The 23783-nt window shown below is 48.7% G+C and overlaps 8 protein-coding genes across 8 annotated transcripts; 5 read left to right on the top strand and 3 right to left on the bottom strand.

Moving 5' to 3' along the window:
• Nucleotides 1-4597: 4597 nt before the first annotated feature.
• On the top strand, nt 4598-6076 carry ANOM_007456 (uncharacterized protein; the record flags this gene model as incomplete). The annotated part of the gene is made up of 3 exons (XM_015552712.1): nt 4598-5030; nt 5084-5859; nt 5930-6076. The coding sequence occupies 3 exons, from the start codon at nt 4598-4600 to the stop codon at nt 6074-6076; spliced, it is 1356 nt and encodes a 451-aa protein (XP_015404885.1).
• A 1014-nt stretch (nt 6077-7090) lies between these two features.
• ANOM_007455 (C2H2-type zinc finger protein) lies at nt 7091-8858 on the bottom strand (the record flags this gene model as incomplete). The annotated part of the gene is made up of 2 exons (XM_015552711.1): nt 7091-8715; nt 8780-8858. The coding sequence occupies 2 exons, from the start codon at nt 8856-8858 to the stop codon at nt 7091-7093; spliced, it is 1704 nt and encodes a 567-aa protein (XP_015404882.1).
• A 271-nt stretch (nt 8859-9129) lies between these two features.
• Nucleotides 9130-10159, top strand: ANOM_007454 (DNA-directed RNA polymerase core subunit RPO26). The gene is made up of 4 exons (XM_015552710.1): nt 9130-9248; nt 9371-9661; nt 9721-9840; nt 9906-10159. Exons 1-4 carry the CDS (start codon nt 9214-9216, stop codon nt 9937-9939), a joined length of 480 nt encoding a protein of 159 aa, XP_015404883.1. The 5' UTR covers nt 9130-9213; the 3' UTR covers nt 9940-10159.
• A 1897-nt stretch (nt 10160-12056) lies between these two features.
• Nucleotides 12057-13470, top strand: ANOM_007453 (MCT family MFS transporter; the record flags this gene model as incomplete). Its single annotated transcript, XM_015552709.1, has 2 exons — nt 12057-12256; nt 12342-13470. 2 exons carry the CDS (start codon nt 12057-12059, stop codon nt 13468-13470), a joined length of 1329 nt encoding a protein of 442 aa, XP_015404886.1.
• Nucleotides 13471-14055: 585 nt separating this feature from the next.
• Nucleotides 14056-14806, bottom strand: ANOM_007452 (peptide alpha-N-acetyltransferase complex B subunit NAT3; the record flags this gene model as incomplete). Its single annotated transcript, XM_015552708.1, has 3 exons — nt 14056-14227; nt 14294-14525; nt 14638-14806. 3 exons carry the CDS (start codon nt 14804-14806, stop codon nt 14056-14058), a joined length of 573 nt encoding a protein of 190 aa, XP_015404870.1.
• Nucleotides 14807-15416: 610 nt separating this feature from the next.
• Nucleotides 15417-16788, top strand: ANOM_007451 (uncharacterized protein; the record flags this gene model as incomplete). The annotated part of the gene is made up of 2 exons (XM_015552707.1): nt 15417-16135; nt 16212-16788. 2 exons carry the CDS (start codon nt 15417-15419, stop codon nt 16786-16788), a joined length of 1296 nt encoding a protein of 431 aa, XP_015404880.1.
• Nucleotides 16789-17746: 958 nt separating this feature from the next.
• tif32 (putative eukaryotic translation initiation factor 3 subunit EifCa) lies at nt 17747-21296 on the bottom strand (the record flags this gene model as incomplete). Its single annotated transcript, XM_015552706.1, has 6 exons — nt 21081-21296; nt 20750-20974; nt 19911-20684; nt 19133-19843; nt 18313-19085; nt 17747-18239 (listed from the first exon to the last, which is right to left on the bottom strand). Exons 1-6 carry the CDS (start codon nt 21120-21122, stop codon nt 17747-17749), a joined length of 3018 nt encoding a protein of 1005 aa, XP_015404881.1. The 5' UTR covers nt 21123-21296.
• A 1331-nt stretch (nt 21297-22627) lies between these two features.
• ANOM_007449 (guanine nucleotide-binding protein subunit gamma) lies at nt 22628-23387 on the top strand. The gene is made up of 3 exons (XM_015552705.1): nt 22628-22930; nt 23013-23070; nt 23166-23387. Exons 1-3 carry the CDS (start codon nt 22779-22781, stop codon nt 23226-23228), a joined length of 273 nt encoding a protein of 90 aa, XP_015404877.1. The 5' UTR covers nt 22628-22778; the 3' UTR covers nt 23229-23387.
• The last annotated feature ends 396 nt before the right edge of the window (nt 23388-23783 follow it).

Genomic DNA, 23783 nt, shown 5'->3' with positions numbered 1-23783 from the left:
GGGAAAAATTGGAAAATAGAAAAAAAAAAATAAAAGAAAGGCGTATCATCCCTGCTGGTCTTCCCCGAATTGATCAAACAAGATCGGCGTGGATCAGAGAAGGCTGCATATCCCACCTATTTCATAGGAGGCTTTGTGTTTTCTCTTTTCTTTTTTCGATCTCTCCTTTCAGTTTCAGGTTAGCATGCACACATACAAAAATAAAAAATAAAATAAAATAAAACCCAATGAATACCGAGGGTCCACGGCGACTATCAATACAATTTAGACTACTTCACCCAATGAGATATACACCTACAGAGGTGTAACTCCTATCCCCGAATCTCAAACGGTATGTGTATCCTGGACCAACTGCCCAACCCCCCCCCCGGGGTTTTGTCGCCATTGACCCGGGCCTATAGAATCCAAATTGAGTACTCGGAGAAATGCAAAAATCGCTCTTGCAACCCAAATATAGTAACTTAAGACCTGCATGTCTTACTACATGACTACTACTTTGTACCAGTACAGATACGGGCGCCTGTTCCGTCCTTTCTTTGCCTTACCACATTACTCGGTCTTTGCCCTTCTAGAGGCGAGGAGGAGAAACAGCGTAGGCTTGGCTGCCAAGATTGGTTTGGCCACCCAACATCTACTAGTAGTTAAGTAGTATCGAGGATTCCCCTTTCTCATTAGTAGTCTGTGCACCTGGCTTGGATGGAATGGGGTAACCCGGGTGGCCTGGTAAATTTGCTTGTCCTCGGTAAGGGTTGTGTATCCAGTCTCTTCCAATGTTATTGCCCAAGTGAATAATATATGGAACACCCGCACTGCCACATCCCTTCTGTGCCACAACATGAAGTGCTTTGGAGGAGGTTACATTCCCATCAAACTAATATGGCACTATGCAGCGCTATTTATATTAAGTAGAGACTAAAACTATTGTATTCAACCCCCCTCCCCTTTTGACAGCCTCCTTTTAACCCCTTTCCTCCGAGTGGCAATTGAATTTCAACTTGCAGAACAGTCAGGAGAATGTGTTGGCACATAAAAGGCCCGTATCTAAATAAGGTACCTGGCCGCATCCACGGATAGCTTGTTCAATGCCATCGAAACATTACATTTCCTCTGTACTCCGTACATTGAATAACATATATTCAATTTCAATGACAAGCGGTAAATCCATGTCTCTCCAAAGAGGTAACCATTTTGCTCACTTAGATATTTCCGACCGTATGTATGTTTGTACTTTTACCGTCGGTATTATCGTAAGAGAGTTCTCTCCGGCCGACAAGACGGCACAGAGTACAACGTGCTGGCAGCGCACTGTGGCAACTTGCAACGACGACATAAAGTATGAGGTCCACTGCCCTGGGAATCTGCTACGCTTAAGTTAAACCTGCGGACCGGCCGGGATGGAATGTCGGCCTTGACGCGCACTCTGGCCAGCGATCGTTGCTCAAAAAGATCATCTCGATGCAGATATGACCTCAGCAAGTGGAGGAGCTGATTCCCACGACCTTGGTTGACCGCACTTCATGCTCTCCACGTAATGTTGCTTTCTTTTCACCTCGTAATCTTCCAATGTATTGCATTTTTTTGTTTCGCTTTTCCTTCCTGCTTGGCTACCAGGTTCCAGTCTCGTAATCCTTGGCCGACGATTGTATGTTCCGTTTGTCTGATCGTACATAGTGGAGACATCAATCTCTTAGGGTTGTTCTCTCCATAATACCCCGCCCCAGCCACCAACAAAAAAAAGAAAATCGTAGTAGCTTTCGCGCATGATAGACAAAGCTTCAGGTGAGATATACTTAGTAGATCCATTTTAAGCTACTCACATTAAACTCAAGCCAATTGGAGGTTTCAAGACCCTTTCCCCATCGACAGTTCATCGATTGCGCAATTCCAATCGTAAACTACCCTAGTATGTAAAGTCTCTCACCGTCGATGACGATCAGATAAGCGAGACGTTGCTCCTCTCCCCAGTTTCGTTGATGAGATCCATTGAACCGACGCCGAGAAAAACGTCAAGCGACCCAGTATGCAAAGCAACAGCCTTACGTACCCCCAAGCAAGATTGGTCACGACGTATCCTGTGGCCCCGGGGATCCACGTGCTTCTTAACGGGGTCGCCGTACAGTGTACATACTATGTACAGGGCTATGTAGTTGTAGTACTTAGTAGAGATACATGCATGTTACACGTACTTTCCTCAGACCCAATTGCGATATATTCCTGGACTGCCCCAGAATGACAGCGCGTAGTACTTCAAAATCTGTCTCAGATTTATACTATGTCGTTTTATTGGTACTCTAAGGGCTCCATATTCATACACTACCTACGTATCACATGGCTGACTATGACTTGCTCTTCTTGAGCCTTTGGAATCTCGTGGTTGAGTGAATAGCCCACATTCCATGTTGTGAGACTGCACTTGCCTATTGGGTCTTGGATCTTGAGGCATCCGGGCCATCCTACTTTTTTTTAGTTCAATGTTCTATTATATGTGGCTGTTTTCCTTGGTGGTATTGTATAGGGAAAATCTCGTTGTGTACGTCCTACGTGATCTCCCTGATAAAGCACTACTCTGCGACACCACAAAGAGCCACAGAATTCAAAAAACAACAAACGTCTTTATTCTTTTTATCAGTGAGATCTATGACAGATGATCGGAACTTAATATACTCCCTCTACATCCTCGACATGATCATGTTTCCTGTAAATATTTCTGGTTCAATATCTCCATGCAAGACATGTCTAGTCGGTCACCGACCCTCCTTGCTTAATGCTACGCACTTGTCACGATGGGTTCGATGCTCACATAGAACTGTGAAAAAACTGTGAATTGCAACATATGGCTTCATGCAGAGAATGCGATACGTAGTGTCCGCTACACCCTTGCGACAATATCTCTCCTTGGTATTTGTATAGCCTAAATACGTACTCTATATCACTGTTGAGCACTGACATGGTCACAAATCTCAATATGTTTCGTTTAGCGAGGGAATTAAACCAGAACCTCGAGTATATTACACCGCCCGACCTAGCAACTACTGCTGTCAGAAAGTTCGAACCTGTTCAGTTTTCAGACCCACCTCGTTCTTCAATGACAGGTGATATATCACATCCGAAAGATCATTATCGGGGAAAGACTTCTATATGTCTGTTCTCTGCTCCGTACGTAGTATATCGGGTGGCTACCCCTCTGTGCTGCGTGAGCGCAAAACCAATATCGACTTCAAGACAGGTGGTCGGATTCGACCAAGGGTGAAAAGTAACCGAAAGAGCCTGATCCTAAATATTGTAGAATTCCACCGTGTGGAGCCTTTCCAATCATTGACATTCCTTAGGAGTGCACGGTGTTTCTTTATCACAACTGTTCCATTCATGATTACCAAGAAACTAAGATCATCGACAAGTCGAATTTGCAAACTGTTAGTCATTATACTTAAATCGAAAGTACAATTTATTGGCAGCATAGCTGTGAGTCAAAGGTAATTTTAGGTCAGATTAGAAGTGTAAGACAATAGAAGCTCAGCCATATTGCTGAAATTGTGGCTTTTGGAAATAAATATCACATCTAAACTACATAAGACGGACGAGAGGAAAACACTACCCTGATGGGGTGAAAAGTGTAATCTAGGAAGCGATCAAAATTTATATACTTTTAGTCCTTTATTCTTGATAATGATATTGCACTAGAAATATACTACTATGTTATTCGAGGTTGGATAACTAGATATTCATAAACTCGCCGCTGATCTTGTTAGACCACAAAACACCAGGATAGTATGGCTTGCCCTGATAGTGAGTAAGATTCCCACTGTATTTCGTTACAAAAAAAAGCCCCAGGTATTGGAATCAGTAGAATGGACGAAGAGAAGTTATCTCCTATCACCACTACTAGTATGTACTGGTGATTATAAGAGAGGACTTATGAGAGAAGATTCTATTTCTCTGTTATCAATCACCATATCAAACATATGTGTTATTTTGCTACTTAGGTTATTCAATTTCTGGAAGAAACCTTCCAGCGACTTGTCATTGTGAGAACCTTACAGTGAGGGTATGATATTATTTACACGCTGTTACTGCCTTATCCTAAAACCTCAGGCTCTAATGAATTCACTGGATTCTTTCCCATTCACTCCATAGACCCCTCACTCTTCTTGTCGTGTTGACCTTGTTTATTTTCCATTAAACTCTTCATCTCCTCCTACATAGTTATACAGCACAGACGTGCCTCTTCATTAACCTTATCCAAGAATACTCATAACAATCTAGACTCAATATCTAGGTAAGCCCTGAGAACTTTGTCTAATTTTTCTAGTACTGACCTATGCTTACTGGTTCCATGGAATCTCCTGGTCTTTGAATAGTTCCTATTAAAGCATAGTTTAGCCTGGTACTTTGAGACCTGAAGTCAATTTCCATCGAGTATTTATCGGGGATGCAACATGGAGCTGTTCAGGCTTTGCCCTACGCCCCGTCCGGAGCATTCTGAAGAGGATGATCTTGCTTTGGCGATTGACATTCCGTTGAATACCCAGGGTTCTGGACTGTCGGACGAGAAAGCAAAAGAGATCACCGTCATCGAAAAAAGAGAGTGGAAGAGCTGATGCAGCAGTTCACCAAAGGCTTCGACCCCGGCTCCTTTCCCAAAGAGGTCATGGACAGTCTTCCCCTGTTGTCTGACAATCCTTTCCCCGGATCGTATGCTCACTTATCTATCATCCTGCTCGAGAATTGTGGCAAGATGCAGGGAATCCAGGCAAATTTGGAGAATTGGCTTCGTGAGCGTTACAAACGCTGGGCGATTACTTATCCAGATAATACTAGTATCACGGATGAGACATTCTTCGGTGCCGAGCTCGAGATGCTCAGAAAATTATTGGCACCTTTGCGTGGAGAGGATGCTACGCATGTCTACTGGATGAACTCCAGGTATCCTCATATTGTGAAGGTCTGCCAGCAACTTGAGGCATCTGTGAAAGTCATTGAGGAATTCAAGCAAGACATTCTCCAGGCAATCAAGTCCAAAGACGAGCACAGTAAGGAAATAAACCCCTCCGAGTTCAGAGCATCAAGCTGATAGCCCGCTTAGAGACCATTTACAATCCTCTTCCGGTATCCCAGGCCCGAGCAGCAATGATGAGCATGAGGGACATTCGACTCCGCGCGTGCAAGGCTTCTCTGAGCTGGGACGGCTTTTCAGAGTCTGATATCGAGCTTACCGTGTTTCATCAGTACTACAAAAACCACTTGGCCAGGTCGGACCCAGCAAAAGCGCGCGCATCTGGCTGGCTGCCACCATCGTCGCCGAAAATCCCTCGTGCCTCTGCCGAAGAAGCGGAACCGGGTGATTTGGCTCATTGGCCATCTGAGGATTCCAATAATGTGTCACTCAACCTGATGCTCAAAACGGCGTTGTGGCTGAGCGTGGCAAGAGGATTGGCTGCCGTACATCTCTTCTGCGATATCGCCAGACACTTCACCATCCACGAACCGTCTGCAAGGGCCAATGACAGTTACATTTCTTACTTGCAGCATCTTACTCAGATCAGGATCTCGGTAGATGGGGTTCGATCACGTCGCTCTACACCTTTCCCCTACCGTGACGAGGTCTTATCCCGCTGCAACCCGGACTATTTTGGTGATGTGTGGCGATCCAACCAGAGTTTGACAGCCGACCTTGTCGGAAACGTGTCTTTCTATAAAGAACCTGATGAGAGCTTCAAGCTGTCAGAAGCCCCGCCTCCCCGTTGCTCTTTTCGTAAAGAGATGCGCACACTCGAACAAACTGTTGCGATTCAGGGAAGCTTGGCTGGGACCTTGTTTCCTACGCTTGTTCGCCCAAGGCAGGTCCCCGGAGGTGAGCAGGTAAGGTACTCTCGTGATAACTTTCCCTCGGATCAGAATAGCCTAACTGACCTCCACCTCTTCTGACTAGAAGGACAGGATTGAGGCTCCCCAGCCAACACGCCTTCCAGCCACAGTCCCTGCCCTAACCCGAGCAATAGAACAGACCACCTTGGCAGATGCTCATGAACGCCGTGTCGGCAAGCAGGCTTCATCAATGCACAGCAAGCAGCCCTAGGAAATAGGGCAAGATTGATATGGTTATTGCACATCACGGCCCCGCTACCTTTGAAACGAACAAAAACAAAACTTTTGTTCATAAAAGAATTTGGAAAACACCCAGCCTCTCGAGCTAGGCTTTTTTGAAAGTACAAACACAAACAATAGTCCACGAATGATGGTTTGTTTATTCAAGCTTGTTTACAGCCATATCCCTTTCTTGTGTATTGTGATTATTTCTGTCTTTGCCTCTCTTCTCTCTCTATCTCATTCAATATCCTGCAAGAATCTTCCCTCCAGTTCTTCTCCCTCCTCATTTTCAACTCAAATCTGGGCATGTACAGTTCATCCGTTTTCTCAGCAGCCAGAACAGACCCTGCTATTCCCATTGTTGAAAGAGAGCAGATTTTGTTCCATAAATACATCATAACTGTTCCTGTATCAAGCCATCAACATATTGTGAAAGAAAAGAGAAGATGCAAAAGGAAAAATAAATTCAACTCACTAGACTACATAACCATATCTTGTTTCTGTTACTTTTCCTCCTATTTCTCGTTTGTGTATCCCGGTTTCGCGAATATATCCTTAACAGTACCAAATCACCTGGAGTCAATACAGAACAGCTTGAGCTTCATATTTGGAGTCTAGCATTGCTATTATTAGATAGAATGGTACAAAGATGGTTTCTTTCGCAGGAGTTATTGGGTTTGTGTATGTTAATGTTTTCTGCAGCTCAAATGTCTCTGTATATTTTGTTGAAACTTGGCTATTGAGTGCTGGGGTTTGTACAGATTAGACAGGATATGGAAAGAGGAAGAGTGTCATGGGCTTATTTTGCTATGGCCTAAATTGATTAACCAAGGATCATGCTTCATTATCTGGACTAGTCTGTGAGGTACTTTTGTGGTATCATATGCGCGAGGAAAAAAAAATGAAAGAAAGAGAGTAACGTGGAAGATAAAAAATAAAGAGCAGATTGACCATGCACTATAAATCGCCAATGAGAAGAACCCGAAATTATCGTTGGAAATTTCTATACGTCCATCATATCATACGATAGTAAAGGATCGATCATCGCCATATCATCAGCATTTGATGTCTCCGCATCAACATCTTGCATCATAAAGTTGGAGTCGAATTCCAGAGTACTGGGGAAGCCTGGTGGGTTCAGGCCCGCAAGGGTATTTTCGTCCTTTGTGCCCAGATCTGCGCTCGCACCCAAGGCTTCCCCTAGAATATACGGTTCAGAAGAGGGGTCATCATCAAACTCAAGTCCGTAGATTCCAAGCATGTCACCGGTAATAGGCTCTGGGTCTTCAGCCAGCAATGCTCGCTGCATGAACATATCGCGGATCTCGTCTTCTGTACAGCTGTGTTTGCTGCCCATATGCACCCAAAGGTCATAGTTGCGGTGAAAGCGGTGCGCACAAGTATCAAAGAAACATGGAATATGGCGACCTGTTTCTTCGGCGTAGCCCTCACCCGTTAGAGCGGCCAGTGCTGATATACCAGTAGGTCTGCTTGGAGCATTCTGTTGTCCTTTACCAAGACCAAGACGTTGTCGTCGTTCAGCTTTAGCATTCAGGCAGCCAAGATGTGCGGTACGAATATGTTCTTCGAGAGCGAGTTTACTTCCGTATCGCTTTCCACATCCATCGCCATTCCACCCCGCTACCTTTTTGGAGCTCGAGAGGTCTGTCTCGCCACAGACGAACCGTTTCTCGCCTTGGTGGACGGTCCGGATATGGACCGTCAGATTTCCTTTCTTCGTGAAGCTTCGATCACACCCGGGCACCACACACGGAAATACTTTTCGTTCTTCGAGACTTACATCGCCGTGTGCGACTTCGAGATGCCGACGTAGTTCACGGGCTGTCGAACATGTGATAGAACAGTTGGAGCATTGTGGGGGATGGGCAGTTTTAATGTGAGCCTGAAGAAGAGCATAGGTAGGGAAAGTCACTGCGGACAAGCCAGCCGAAGGATTATCTGAGGACGGGTCGGCTACTTCCATATGCTGTGAGCACTCCGTGCAGCTGAACCGTTTCTCCGTGTGAACTCTGCTCTCATGTGCTCGCAGGTGACCAGCAGTGTCAAAAGCCATAGAGCATTTCAGACCAGTACTTGGATCAATATGCGGGCATTGAAATGGTTTTCGCTTCAAGTGAACGGTCGTTATATGCTTCTGTAGGGTCGAGTGCTTTCGGAAGGTTTCATTGCAAGGGGGATATTCCGTACAACGGTACTTTTCTTTTCCATCATGGGCAGCCAGATGGCGACGAAGACGGGACCCGGTTACAAAACTCTTTCCACACTCCGGCCGATCACATACATAATCTCGAACTCCGGTGTGAGCGCTTTTGATATGATGATTCAAATGCGAAGCTCGCAAAAACGTCTTATCGCAATTTTCGTGAGTACATTCGAAGAGCCGTTCGTTATTATGCGAACGGAGATGTTCCTGGAGGCGGGCTGGGCGATTGAAGGCCTTTGTGCATCCATCGAAAGGGCAGCGGTGAGTCTTCAGCTCGGAAGGGTACCTGGCTGAGATAGTTGAGATGGGGGTTGCCGGGGTCTCATGAAGGCTATTGCTATCTACACTCCCTTCCTCTGACGATGCGTAATCGTAATCGGAATGCGCTTCCTCGTAGATCGGGTCTACATCCATTGAAGAATGCTTAGTCTTTCAATGATACTCAAGGCCGGAAGGGAGCTTCCTTACCGGTATCATCCAGCGCCGTCTGCTTGAGGATCTTCTTGGGAGCATCAAAGCCTTCCGAGGCTTTTCTTTTTTGACCCATAGCTCAAGAGCACCAGAATTACTACCTCCAAACTTATGATTGCATTTAGGGCAATAATTTGATCAAAGAGCAACAGTTGAAAACAAGGATAAATTTTATTTGAGATTGCTTATCGTGAAATTTTGCCGAAAATGTTGTTAAAGCGGTGAGATTAAGCTCCCAAAAGGGACTAGTGTCTAAGGAACTTTTTCCGCCGCCTTCTCGAGTCGCGATATCGAATTCTTCACTCGGAAGCTCCGTCGCAACATCAATCGCTTTACCCCAGATCGTCCGGGACTCCGTATCGGCTTTTCATTCGCTTGTGTGGCACTTGTTCTCCATCTTTCCCCAGTTCCTTTGCGTTTAAACAGGCACAATGTCTGACTACGGTGACCACGGTGACGAGGACAAGTAAGAAGCCATTTCTCCACAGCAACCTACAGCTAGCGCAAAGAGAAGAGGATGCGCCAAACATGATCTCTTTGCCGGATGGCTGTTTTAATAGAAGTTCTTCTGGTTTAACACTTTTCTAGCTATGACTTCGACGCCGGTCAGGACTACGATGACAATGAGCCCGAAGACTTCTTGAACCCCGAGGACATTGAGGGCGTGGAAGGCGCAGAAGCATACGGAGAGGATCACTACACTCCCGCAGTCAATGGAGATCGTGTTGTCGTTTCGGGCGATCCTAGCGCCGGATACTCGGGGAAAGTGATGGAGCAAGTGCGGGAAAGGAAGGTGCCAAACGACCAGCGCACGACAACCCCATACATGACCAAGTATGAGCGGGCGCGTGTTCTGGGCACCAGGGCCTTGCAAATCAGGTGGGTCATAGACGGATACTTCCTGGACGCGGGGAATTGTTGTTCTGACATATTTCTAGTATGAACGCTCCTGTGCTTGTGGATCTGGAAGGAGAGACAGATCCCTTGCAAATCGCCATCAAGGAACTGAACCAGAAGAAAATTCCCCTCATCGTGAGAAGATATCTGCCTGATGGATGGTAAGCGACATTTTTGATCCCCTAGCCTTTCAAACTCGGGTCTGACTGTTGTATCTCTCATTTAGGTACGAGGACTGGACATGCGAAGAATTACTCTAAATAAAAAGATGGAATGGGCGGCTGTGTATTGGAAATTGGGCTCTTTCTATTATCATGTACGTTCTTTCATTCCTTGTGTGCAGCATAGCGTTTGGAGTTTTGGAGTAGGAAAGCGGACCATAATGGCTAGCCAGCCTTGGTCACTGGGAAGGGAAAAAACCACAAAACGATAACGCAGTACAGTTTATTGCAATATAGAAAAAGAAAAAATAGTTTTGATGTTGACACTGTTGCTTTCCATAGGATCCTACCATGCTACTATAAAATAATTTTAGACGCGCGTTGACACTTGTCATCCCGATTATTGGTGACCAGTTTGCTGCATTCACGAAAGTACCACAACTATCTCTACACCTTACTTGTATAACCCACGGTCATGGACACTTCAGGACGAGGCATTACTGCCTGTACAGTACCCGTTTTATGAGATTACGGGGCACCAGGCTTCAGGGTCATTGAAACCCTTGTGAGTATTCACTCAGAAGGGCAGGCTTCTAAGCTCTACATGCTTTGGTATAGGTGATTCCACCTCGAATGGTTGAAGGTTTCTGAAGGGCACCACAGCGTTCAATTTCGGACAGTCTCATACACTTCTATTTTTGACAGCTTCTATACACTATACCCCATTAGTGACGGGCCTAACAACCGTAATATATTGGCTGGGTAGCCTGGATTGTCTCTATCTAGTCTACCATAAATCAGGACAGATGTCATACTACTTTGCAGCGAGCGTCGGTTATTTGGGCCATAACTACACTGTGGCTTAGCTTCGAAGCGGATGCAGAGCCAAGCTCGATAAAGTTACCCTAATGTGTAAGGTGGTGGAGACATCGAACTAAGTATAGACTCTATAGAGAGGAAGGTGACAAAACGTAGGAGCGGACTACGTACATTGATTGAAACCGTTTTAGGGTCTGCGCCGGGTGGGAGATTTTCCGGGGCCGGTTCAAATACGATCATGTCAAACAATGCAAAAGGCGATAAACAGGTGATCAAGGATTATTCAAGTTCCCCCACATTCTTAAACAAGAGACCGGGTTACGTCGCTGCTGATTGTACAGAGGTCCCTGGGGGTCAGACGGACGATAATGGCCTTAATGCAGATATCAATCGATAAGCCCGCATCATGATCTCCCACGTGGAGATTTAGGGCTTCTCCGTATCAATACAGGTTTATTGTTCGGAGGTGAAATCGGAACCCGCAGACTCCACTGGGTCGTGACTCATGGAAAAGGACCTTAATTTCGTCCACGTCCTTTTTTGGGCCGATATACGGTTCATATGGGCTGAGCCAATTGATACCAAGACAGCCAAGATTCCTGAATGATCATCCTCTGAAAGATCAAATGTGACATGGATTAATAATATGGTCTCCTTCCCCGCTGGATAATCGGCACGTCGTCGCACTACTCGGCTAGACGTTTGATGCGGTGACTGCCGACCACTCGTCCTTGAGCCAATCAATGATGGGACCTCATGAAACCTACAGGTCTCAATTATCATCGGTCTGAAGCTCAGGTGTTCAAGTGTTGGGCATTCGCAATACTTGGGGTAGCCTTGCAGTCGATACATCAGGATTGAAGATTCAGCTTCGGATATGGTAGTCACCGTCGGCAATGCGCCGTGAAACGGTTGACGCCCTGTGTAGTGTGTACTCGGTAATTCAGTCGGTAGCCAGTAGGGTGCTTTCCACCGATGGGTCACTAACACTTTTCTTTGTTCTAGGCTACTTTTTTCGCAATTTTTCTGGCTTTGCTTGAAGGATGGGACCCGTGATTGTGGACCGTCTCCCCGAAAGTCTCCACCGGCCCTGGGTTTAACCTGGTGCGCGAGCTTAGCCTGCTATCGGCCCGCTGAGACAAAAGGCGCTGAGAAAATGTAATGCCAATTCATAAATCTCCACTGTTCCGGTCTCAGACCACTGTAGTTTCCTCTTCGCTTATCTTTCTGAGGTAGCATTACTACTGGCCTGCCAGACTTCGTCGGAAAGCGCCTCCCCAAACTTGACCACAGCGTCGTTGTGCGTGTCTATCTCACCCTCCCGTCCTTGCCTGTGTCTTCTATGTGTTTCTGCATTCGCAGAAGGGCTGTCTAACCGCAAGCGAGCCGCTGTCAAAATGGGTACGGATGCTGATATCGAAGCGAAGGTTATCGTGGATCCCGGGGCAAGTAACAATCTACATAATGGCAACGAACAGAGGTCCGATTTGTCGGACTCTTCTTCTGGAGAGAAAGCCGAAGAAGAGCCAACCTTTGACACGGGGTTGAATACCTGGCTGCAAGTCCTTGGCTCGTTCTTCCTGTTCTTCAATTCTTGGTATGTACCATGCATACGTCGTGCGATTCACTTCGACATGTATCCTTTACTTGTGAGGCAACTCACTAACTTCGTCATATTTTAGGGGTGTCATCAACACCTGGGGTGCATTCCAAACGTACTACGAACAGAGTTTCTTGTCCGACATGTCCTCAGACTCTATTGCCTGGATTGGATCCTTGCAGTCGTTCCTTCTCATGTTGTTCGGAGTCGTGACTGGTCCCCTGTTTGATGCAGGCTATTTCCGTGGCCTTATCACCTTCGGGTCTGTTGGGCTGCCATTTGGCCTTATGATGACTAGCCTATCCTCCAAGTTCTGGCACCTAATCCTCGCACAAGGGGTTGTTATCGGACTATCAGCCGGCTGTCTGTTCGTCCCCTCGGTCGCCATCCTACCTCAGTACTTCCAGAAGAAGAGAGGGCTTGCCAATGGACTGGCTGCCTCGGGAAGCAGCATTGGTGGCGTGATCTACCCAATAATGTTCAATCAACTGCAGGAGAGGGTTGGGTTCGAGTGGGCTACGCGTGCGTTGGGGTTCCTTTGTTTCGGAACCTGCTGCATCTCATGTTGCCTCATGCGAATGCGCTTCCAGCCTAAGGAGAAGCGTAAGCTGTTTCAGCTTTCAGCGTACAAAGAACCGCAATTTGTCATGTTTTCCATCGCTATGTTTATGGGCTTTTTGGGGTTCTACAACTTCTTGTTCTACGTCCAGTCCTACGCCATCCAGACTGGGATTGTCGACTCCAACCTGGGTTTCTATCTTCTTTCCATGCTGAACGCCGGGTCCACCTTTGGACGAGTCTTGCCCAACTTCGTTGCCGACCATACCGGCCCTTTGAACGTGCTCACCCCTGCCGCTACCGCTACCGCTATTCTTGCCTTTGCCTGGATTGGTGTGCACAACGTCCCTGGTATCATCGTCTTGGCCGTTCTATATGGTCTTACTTCCGGTGGTTTCGTTTCGCTGCCGCCGGTGGTCATGGCTAGTATGACCAAGGACATCCGCACCTTGGGAACACGCTTGGGTATGGTCTTCTCAACCACTTCGTTCGGACTGTTAATCGGAACACCAATCGGCGGTGCCATTCTGGACAGCACCCATAAGTATCTTGGTGTTCAACTTTTCACTGCCTGCTGTCTCATCACAGCTTCTTCGATTTTTGCTGCGCTGAGACTGTCTCGCACAGGCTTCCATCTTACTGCTAAAGCCTAAACTCAGGAGCCCTGCCTCTTCCTATCAGGCCTGAAGGCATATGAGGAATGCTGTTCTTGCCCTTTGGAGTCAAGCCCCGGTAGGAAAACGAGGCCGCTCCAACACAGAGCTATCGGCATCCCTTCTCAGGATTTCTATGCCCCTAACGGGACACCCCAACTTGAACAGATCGTAACGGTCGAATGATATCTCACCACACGAAGTCATTGCATTATGCCGGGAGGCTGGAGTTTTGGGCCCTAGAAAAGTTGCATGCTTTCATAGATACTTGCTTTTAAGTTTGCACGTTTATACATAATTTAATGTCAAATAGATAGACTACAATTTCAGGACTTGACGCTACAGTATTTTAAGCGCCAGAAACATTTTAGAGCGCATGTTCCACTCAATGCAGTTTTCTTCATTCCGTACACATTTATGTCGACATCATCTAATAGAGCGCGAAGCACTGCAAAGAATCCCGAATGCAAGAACAACACAAAAGAGACAGAAGATCGAAGATAACACCGAAACACCTGAATGCTAAAATATACCGCACTTTTATTATGCACATACCCAAGCAAACATCGAAACAGACCAGGGACTCTATGAAACATCCTCTGGACTAACAAGGAAATCCTCCCCATTTTCCCGTACATGTTGTAGATTCTTATCTCGAGAGCATGGCTTCCGCATATCAAATGCGTCTTCACCGGAATCTGACATTCCCGTCGGATCATCGCTATAGTAATTCACCACCCGTCGGAATACAGAGTATCTGTTGTAGGAGCCCTTGTCAGCCTTGCAAATTTGCGACATGCGCATTGGATCGCGCGACACTCACCCCATTCCCTTATACATGTCCACCGCTATCTTATTCCCAGACCGGACATACAAGTCCACAAACCAGGCGTCGTTGATGTCGGATCCACGCTCGAGTCTCTCGGTGAGACGGCGAGCGTGGCCAAGCCGACGCCATGCGGGCGCCACCGTCAAGACGGTGATGTGGCCGTGCCAGGGAGTATAGTGTTCAGAGTGACGCATGGACGGGTGTTGTTCTTCGGTCTTTCCCATGACTGTTATATGAATGGCGCCACGTTAGCGACATGCATATGCGATATGTAGTGGGGCCCAGAATCTAAATCTGGGTGTCATGGAACAAGCATTATGGTTATTCCTTCCACATACTGTAACCGACAATGCCTTCCCGGCGGTCTTGGACGCTGCTGAAGAGGGAAGGCCACCGCATGAGGTAATTAAGGTAGAAGCCCAGGTCATAGTTCTCCGTTAATGGGTCGAGATTCGTCAGGTTGAGGGAGAGTAGGTCCGTCGGGGACATGCGCCGGATGGAACTCATGGTGGTGTGGTCAGTATGAAATGGAAAGTGAATGAATATAAATGGATGGTTAAGAATAGGTAATCAGTGATAGGTTATATAGAAACAGAGGAATATGGTGGGAAATTATTAAATTGTCCTGAAGGTAATTGATTGAATTGAAGCTCCGCCGTGGGGAAAGAAACCATCGGCCCAATTGGGGCTTCGGCGGTCACGGGAAAAATGCCGCTCTGGCCGATGATTTGGACGGCCTCTACTTTCCCTTATTTTGCTTCACGCCGTCGTCTCATTCATTCACTCCCTCGAATCATTGTCACTGGTAAATATCTTGGTTTGTTTTGAGGTACAGAGCTTGAACTTTTGTCTCTCTTTTTTTTTTACAAATATTTCCTGGAGCGTCCTGGTGATGCGGTTGACCCAGTATTGTTGACATCCTTTTACTCTACTTTCCCCTCCGCGCCGCAACCCCTGGTCACGTTCCCAGACCATCATCGGAGGGACCCTTGCAGCTGCAATTTCCAACGGCTCGTTCGCTCCGCTATATTAAAACGTTGTCTGAGTGACACCTGCAGTCTTTCTTTCCCAACCTTCTCTTTTTCCGATTATCCATCCAACTGGCTGGGGTTGAACCATGCCGTCCATCCCACCATCTCCCCTGAGGCTGTCTCACCGCCATCATCCGTCCCAATCTAGCATCGACTTTGACCCTATTTCTCCAGGCACATATGCTCCAAATGGCTTCTCTCATAGCCCTCCAAGGTCGCCTATGTCCCCTCGCTTTTCAGCCCCGTCATCGCCGGCCCGCGGACACCATGCGCAAAGCATAAACGGATCTCATTATAGAATGTCGGGTGACTTTGGCAGTGCTGCGGATATGGGTGGGGGTGGCTTGGGAAACCTTGCAGACGAACTGGCTGATGCTTGGGAGCAGGAGGAGGGTGGCTATGGGTATGCGTCAGGACAGGAAGTCGAACATATCCCTGCCGATTCGCAACATATGGATCGCAGCGACTCAGAGGACGGCTATCACATGGGAACCAGGACACCGTCGTCGGGTTACTCGTCCGAGCGTGCTTCCCTGCAGCCTCCAAAACCCAAGACTCGGAATGGTGGTCATCGACATCGCCGAACCGAATCACAATATGACGGTTCAGACTACGGCCCTGACTCGGACCTGGAGGAAGCGGCGGACATCTCGCCAAGTCTAGAGATGCAGATGGCGGAGGTTGAGAGCTTGGCTCGGCGGGGATTGGAAAACAATGGGAGTGAAAGTGATCACGCCATTGCTCGCGTTGTTGAAGCACTTCGGGACCTTGGTGGACAGAGTGGGATCGAAAACAATGCTATGAGGTATGGCCGTCCTTCACTCGTCCAGACTGATTTGCTTTTGTGAAGTAATTATACTGATTTTGGCCTCTGCGCACAGACTTATCACAGCACACTCTTCCATTACTTCACATCTCACCCACCAAACTCGGACTCTCCAAACACTCACCCACCCTCTCCTTTTCTCTCCTTTCCCTCTTCTCTCCGAAGATGCTATAGATTCCCTCATCCCTCTGATCGACGACGAGCTCTTACCCAACCTCCCTTATCCTTTCCCGGTCCAATCCCGTCACTCATCAGGACCTTCAACACCCTCTCACTCACCCGCTCTTAACCCGCTCTATTCCCTCCAATCACTCGTTTCGCAAACATCCGAAATCACACTCTCTTTACAAAGCTTAAGCGATACGCTTTACGAATCGCGCCAGCTAACAGCCACCGCCTCTCGAAGACTCCGATCCGCGCGCGAACTGGTCTCCGAACTCCGCCGTGAAGAAGAAGGTCGCGAAGAGGGCACCCGGTGGATTGAGAAAGGCGATTGGGATCGCCGTCTTCGAGACCGCGAAGCCGGGCGCGAGTGCGGAGACGTTGTCAGCGGCTTCGAAGCCGTCTGCGGAGAATGGAGGGAGAGACTCTTCGGAGCTGCCGGCGCAGAAGCCGCCACTGCCGCTGCTTGAAACCAAACTCACGAACGGAAATTCTCACGATAACATCGCCTCAGCATATGAATGAAATCGCGCAATATTAGAGGCTGCGACATACCCCTTTTTACTTTGACTTTGACTCTTCCTTTCCAAGTATATAGATCTTCATTCACGTCGTGCACTTATTCCTTTGTTCTGAACCTATTCTCAACATAAATACTACACGAGACAACCAGACATACATACATACACCCTATCTATCTCCTTTTTTGAAGTACTTACCCTGCCAATCGCGGCCCATTAGATACGACATCTTAACCAATCCTCTTTGTTGTTCGTTTTCTTTCTCTTCGCAGGTCGAGATACATTCCTTTACCAGTTACACCGGTCCGTTTCTTGCCAGTGTTTTCTGCTTTGTACAGTAAGGCGTTGAAAAGGACACACCAGATAAACAAAGAATGCCATGGATAGTTTAACGGAAAGTACCCACCCAAGGAAATAATCAGGCGAAGTACGCTACTCAGTTACTGGGTGTAGCATGTTCGTAACAATTCCCGAATCAATCTGCAATATTTATATGAAAGGTAGGTAAGAGTGTCAAGTCAAATCAACATGAATTAGACATCATACGCCACCAATTACCCATTGGCAAGAGTTTGAACAAAAGCGGAAAGGTGACAATCATATACGGTGAAAGAAAGAGACTCATAGCTTCTGCATTATCCATCCAAGTAGCTGTCGGATATGACAGGAAAGAAGGTGAAGACTTCATTTAATGGAACATAAATGCATTTGGTGAACATGAGAGACTATCTAGGGACCAGATTAAAAGATGTCCCTGGAGTCTCAGCGATCATCATAGAAACAAGGTAAATGATACCGTGGAGGAGACAATGCGAACATGAGGGTGAGAGAGAATAAAAAGGGAGAAATTGTAAAAGCAACACATCCTTTCAACATTCCAAGAAACTTTTCAAACGACGTGAATTATTTACTGGCCTTGTTGCTGCTTCCACCGAGGCACCCACTTTCCAGCGCTCTTAGGCTCCTCAGAAGTAGTAGCGGGGGTTTGCGTACGAGAGGGGGGAGTGGAGGAACCGGACTCGCGAGCACTAGGGGGCACGTAGCGGCTTGGTGCAGCGCCGTTAGAAGGGGGAGCAGCGGGGGCAGTTGAAGAACCAGAGCGGAGATGAGGAGGCACGTAGCCACCGGTCCGGCGGGGAGGCTGGGCAGCAGCAGGCTCTTCCTTGGCAGGCTCTTCCTTGGCAGGCTCAGGAGCAGCACCGCCGGTGGCCTCCTTGGCGGCCTGGCGCTCTCTCCAGCTAGGTCCGCCACCAGTGCGAGGAGCCAGGTTGAGGCGAGGAGCAGTACGTTCGGGCTCTGCACGAGAGGGCGGCGCTGGAACACCGGCTTTCCGGGAAGCAAGACGGGCTTCGGCTTCCTCTTCGCGCTGCTTCTGTTTAAGGGCAATCTCATCGAGTTTCCTGGAAGTAAGGTTAGCAACACTTCTTCAATGTTGACAAAATAAGCCAACAGGGGTCAAAACCGTGCACTCACTTTCTCTCCTCTTCGCGCTTCGCCTTCTCCTCAGCCAGAACACGTCTGCGCTCTTCCTCCTTGGCAGCACGCTCTTCTTCTTCACGCTGAATACGCTCCTCTTCCTCCTTCTGGCGACGTTCAGCTTCCTCACGCTCAGCCCTCTCACGGCGCCTACGGTCCTGCACTTCCTTGATACGTTGCTTCTTCTTGGCCTCGAAGTCTCTCTCGGCAGCCTTGCGGCGCCTCTCAAACTCCTCGTGACGCTTCTCAGAGACATCCTTGCGGAAGTTGTTGAACACAGGTACCAGACGGCTGAGACGGTGCTTGAGAGCAACAGCCTCCTTGTGCTTGTCCTCAGCCTCCTTCAAGGTCTCGGCCTTCATGGCCTCGTAGAGCTCCATATCACGCTTCTTCTGTGCCTCATAGTCGGCAGGAATGTGTTTCAACTCCTCGCGACGGAAAGCACGCTCCAGATGGTCAATACGCTTACCAGTGGTGCGAATACGATCGTTGAGTTCGTTCTTCTCCTTCTCGAGCTGGGCGAGCTTCATCGCACGAAGGCGGTTAGCATCGAGGTCCTTGAGATCAACTTCGCTGAGGTCAATGCCCTTCACTCCGCTCTTCAACTCCTCAATTTGCTTCTTGAGTTCCTGCTCGCGGATACGATCCTGCTCATCCTTGATGCGCTTCTTCTCACGCTCGCGCTGCTCATCAAGCAGACGCTGCTTCTCAGCCTCTTGGAGCTGCTGGGTACGGATCCGCTTGCGGGTCTCCTCCTCTCTCTGCTTACGCTGGAGAGCGTCAGTGGCGGCCTCCTTCTTCTTGTCGATAACGACACGGCGAGCAAGGTCTCCTCATGCTCCTTGGCAGCACCAGCAGCAGCGCGGGCGTGGGCGGCCTGCTTGGCTTGCAGACGAGCCTCGTTGTACGAGGGATCGACATACATGCACGAAACATGAAGAGTCTTGGCGAGGCGGGTGAGCTGCAGGCGGGCGATTTCAGCAGGAGTGTTCTGCATGCGCTGCACCGAGCCGATCTCGCTTTCAGCAGATCCAGCGGCGCTGCCAGAGTGCAGGGCCTTAGCAGACGAGAAGACGTCGGTATCGAAGGTAAGAACACCCGAGATGTGGTCCACCCGAATGGCAAGATCGCCCTTCTTGCAGCCGTTCATGATGAACTTCTCGATCATGGCGGGGGTGACCTGGAAGGGGTCGGGGAACTGGGCCAGCTCGTACACGAACTTCAGCGAAACCGACTCATAAACCTGAGACAGCTGCTGGAAGAGACGGGTCAGAATGACCTGCTGAAGAGGCACAACGTACTTCTCCATCTCGGGATCAGCGCCAATCTGCTTAAGGATAGGGGTGATCTTCTTGCAGATGGACAGGGGGTGGAAGTCGACCTCGAGGATGTTGTAGAGGTCACGGATCTCAGGGCGAACACGCTTCAGCAGTCCCTTGTTGAGAGCATCCTTGAAGAGGACCGCACGGGTGGGGGACTGGGCCATACCCAGAAGGTTGGTGAGGCGAGTGTTCTTGTTCTTGCGGACCTCATCCACATCGACCAAGGCGCCACGAGAGCGAGAGGTGCTGATCACGGGAATGGCAAGAGCAGACAGGAGGACGAAAGAGGCGCTTGGTCATGTCGGCATCAGTAACAGAAGGGTTCTCCTTCTTGGTACCCTGACCGGCGGCGAGGGCGGCAGCGGACTGGCGGAGGAGGTTGTAGTAGCGGCTCCAGGCAGCGGCGTGGAAAAGATAGTTCTCGCTAACCAGGAAGATGCGAGCCAGCTTCTCGTAGTAGTTGGCCATCATGACGTTCTTGGCCGGGCGCTTGCTGAGGCTCAGAAGGGTGTGGATGTCCTCAATGCTGCGGAAAGCCTCCTGCCAGAGTTCCAACTCAACGGCCACATTCAACTGCTGGAAACGGGTATCCAAATGGCGCTGGAGAGTATCGGGATCGCTCAGGTTGATGGCGTGCATCTGAGCGGAATACTTGGCAGCGTTCTGCACATGGTTCCGGAGGAGCTCACAGAGCCTGCGGAATTCCGTCTTGCGGGTGTATTTCAGGCAGAACTGGAAGGCCTGGAGAGCGGTGGTCTGGTACATCACCTCGAGACGAGCATTGTTCTTCAAGATTTCCAGAACGGTCCGGTAGGTCTCCCAAAGGAACTTGAGCCATGGGGTCACGACAGCACGGTCGGTACGATCACGGGACTGCTCACCGGAAACAGTGGCGAGAAGGATGGTCTCGGGGGTTTCGATGGCTTCCAAATCTTCCACATTGGTCGAGGGGGCGGCCGATTCCAACGAGGACTGGATCTCATCGGCCTTGGCTTGGGCTTCGGTCACCTTCTTCTCGGCGAGTTCGATAAACTTCTTGAGGACGACCTGCAAATACACACAACCTGTAAGCTTCTATCTGATCCACCTCCGATCGCCCATGGTTCGCGTACCTCGATAGTGGCCACATTGGTGTTCTGAGCGATGTTCTTATATTGATACAATCCATCCTTGGCGGCCTTTCCCTTGCGAAGATCCACGCACAGCTCGACGAAAAGTAGCATAACCGGTTCCAGCGAAGCGATGGGGCTGCTGCGCGTCCTCTTGGAGGTGACATGTTCGTGAAGGACATTAAGGGCGGCGGGGGCCTGGCCCACGGCGATAAGTTCCTGAGCCCTCTAAGACGAGCAAAAACGCCAGCGTTAGTTTCCATCAAGCATCTCCGTTATCCGCGACCGTCATGATTTTGCATCGATGTCCATCGCAGCAGAAGGTTCCACTCACCTTCAGGACATTTTCGGGCTTGATATGGGGAGGAGGCGGCATGATGGGCGACGAATGCTTCGGGATGAGCGATTCCTATCGAATTATGGCAAAAACGGCACACGTCTGTGGTTCGAGGGGCGAAAAATGGTGGATTTCGCTCGACAACGGCGGGCAGCAAGTGTCGAAAGCGATAAAGTCCCTATTTGCGAATACACTGCCACGCGACGGCCCTTCAACGTCGGTTGGGGAGGGATCTTTGGCTCTGGCGGGCGTGTGCGAGAATTCAAAAAACAGGCCGAAGGGCTTCCCACTTCGGTTAAGCGACCTAAGTCACGTGATAAGAAGGGCAGTCAGCGCGACGCCGCGTGATCCTTCACTCCAAGTCATGGTATAAATATGCAATCTAGGCTGGGACTAAAAGAAGGGTCTAATCCCTGGCTATATTTCTGCCCGGGAATGGGGATTCAGCTCTGGGTGGTTCGTGAGCCTGGAGCCAGTCTGATATCCTGGAAGGAGCTCGGACTCGGACAATACGCCGGCTGGAGAAAACAATGGGGTCGCATTCCACCAGAGGGATTGGGTCCCTCTCCGTGATCAGTCAGCTGGGGAACCACTTGGTCGTGTGTACTCGGTAAGGACCTGGATCCTGTCGAGGACTTTGTACAAGTCACCATCCAGTCTGCAGGACGGGCAATGGCCATGACCTCCAATAGACCATGAAACAGACCATCAATGGCCGGTCATCACGTGTGGTGTATGATACGGTAACATCGAGAACACGTGAGGGGATGGAAGCGTCCATGCGAGAGACATTCAATGAGGAATGTAATACAGAAGCGGACGTAAGATCAATCAGAATCATAATAACAAGAGGCACTATGAATCCAATGGGTTTCGCTCATCCTTCTTAGGAGCTTCGATGAATAGACAATCGGATGATCCGTTCCCAAATTTGACTACTTTTTCCACATCGATCATCCGCTTTTTTTTTTTTGGTGGTGGTTGTTTTTTATTTTTATTTTTTACTAGGGGAGATAAACTGACTAATGAGACTAAGTAACTAGCTAGACTAGTTATATTTTACTCCATTTTTTTTCCCAGGTTCAGGGGGAAGAAGGAAAAAAGCTGAGAAGAGGTAAGAGGGAAGTTGGTTCGTTAATTAAAAACTAACATCCGAGATCTTCCCCCCAAAAACCAAAGTTCAAAGGTCGCCTCACAGACCACCCAATTCTTCATTTCCCATTTCTCTCTCCTCTTTCTTAGCCTCTCGACTTGTCACTCTTTCCCAAGTTCTAATCCTTGTCTCGGGACCTCGCCTTTTTGCTTCTTTTTTACTTTTCTTCCTTTTTATTCTTTTATTTCCACTTGAGCAATTATTTCCGGGTCAGCCTATTCGGTCGTTCTCTCCGTTGAACCCTTCCCCCCCAAAGTAATATTGGAAAGTCGTTCTCTCGCTCATAATTTAATTTCCTCCCACCATAACCGCAGCCTCTCCCTTTTGGTCGGTCCGCCTTCTTTCCCCTTACTCACTCGGCTCGACGCGCGAACCTTACTTGACCACATTCTCTTCCTACTTACCGGTCCAACCCACACAAACCCCCTCCCTTCCCGTGTGTGTGTGTGCGCATATAGTTAATTCACACCTCAATCGTCCCGATAATACAAAAAGATTAAGATAAAAAGAAAAAGAAACCAAGAACAACTTAATCTATCACGATGCCTGCCTACGAGCTTCGATCGGGAGGGGATGTGAAGAACAAGAAGCAAAGTGTGGCCGATTTGAAGTATCGACGATTGACAGAACTCAATGCTCGTCTGAAGGAAGACCTGGACCGTCCCCGGGTCAAAGTGTCCGAGGCTGCGATGTCGTACGTCGTTCCCAATTCCCACTTGTTCTACCCCTCGTGTGCGACCGACGGATACTGATACCATCCGTCTGGACTGGAACAGGCTGATTAACTACTGCAACAACACTCGCGACTTTATGGTACCTTCCGTATGGGGTCAGGTATGCGACGTCAAAATCTCCCCTCCACGAGGGACTCTGCGTCTAGCTCGTGCGATCGAAAACAGAATCAGGGAAACTAACCAACCTCCTCCCAGGTCGACAAACGCGATGACCCATACGCTCCTCAGCAGCAGGGAGGCTGTTGCACGGTCATGTAATGGATCCACGCCATTAACTAAGCTGGACTCGCCACCACGCGGTCCATTGTACCCTCGAACGCTACGACATCACCTTCTACTACCTAATTCTATTCTTCTCAATACCTCTTTTTGACCTTTGGAAACGTCGCATCGCTACTCACTCGCCACGACCAGGACCACGAACCGACAACCGATCAGCGGGGAGGCGCGGGATTTCTGGGTGCTCGTGAGGCTGCTCAGCCCCCGAAGGAAACACGCGCTGGACTTGCATGAACTTCGGACGCTGACGACGGGGAAGTGTACGGTCGCATTTGCCCATGGGATCCGCTGTTTGATGACCACGATGCACTTCGATACGCGACGTCTCTATTTTTTCCCTCTTACCTTTTTTCTCTGAGCTATTTGTGCCTTGATGTGTTGAAAATTCCCTTTCTAGCCTTGGCAGTATGCCCATTTCTTCCCAGTGATATCTTTGATTCCTTGATATTTCCTATGTTCTGCAGTTATGGATGGTGTGGGCTCTTTTTGTTTCCTTCTCCCTTTTTTTTTCCTCTCTCTCTCTCTCTCTCTGAT

The sequence above is a fragment of the Aspergillus nomiae genome (genome assembly GCF_001204775.2).
Source record: "Aspergillus nomiae NRRL 13137 chromosome Unknown contig00236, whole genome shotgun sequence".
Lineage (NCBI taxonomy): Eukaryota > Fungi > Ascomycota > Eurotiomycetes > Eurotiales > Aspergillaceae > Aspergillus > Aspergillus nomiae.
This window is presented reverse-complemented; position numbering and strand designations above follow the sequence as displayed.

Excerpts from the sequence above, each read along its gene's own strand:
- ANOM_007454 (XM_015552710.1), top strand. The coding sequence starts at position 9,214 with ATGTCTGACTACGGTGACCACGGTGACGAGGACAA. Across the intron at positions 9,249-9,370 it reads GACCACGGTGACGAGGACAA|CTATGACTTCGACGCCGGTC; the intron begins GTAAGAAGCCAT and ends ACACTTTTCTAG. Across the intron at positions 9,662-9,720 it reads ACCAGGGCCTTGCAAATCAG|TATGAACGCTCCTGTGCTTG; the intron begins GTGGGTCATAGA and ends ACATATTTCTAG.
- ANOM_007449 (XM_015552705.1), top strand. The coding sequence starts at position 22,779 with ATGCCTGCCTACGAGCTTCGATCGGGAGGGGATGTGAAGAACAAGAAG. Across the intron at positions 22,931-23,012 it reads GTGTCCGAGGCTGCGATGTC|GCTGATTAACTACTGCAACA; the intron begins GTACGTCGTTCC and ends GGACTGGAACAG. Across the intron at positions 23,071-23,165 it reads TACCTTCCGTATGGGGTCAG|GTCGACAAACGCGATGACCC; the intron begins GTATGCGACGTC and ends ACCTCCTCCCAG.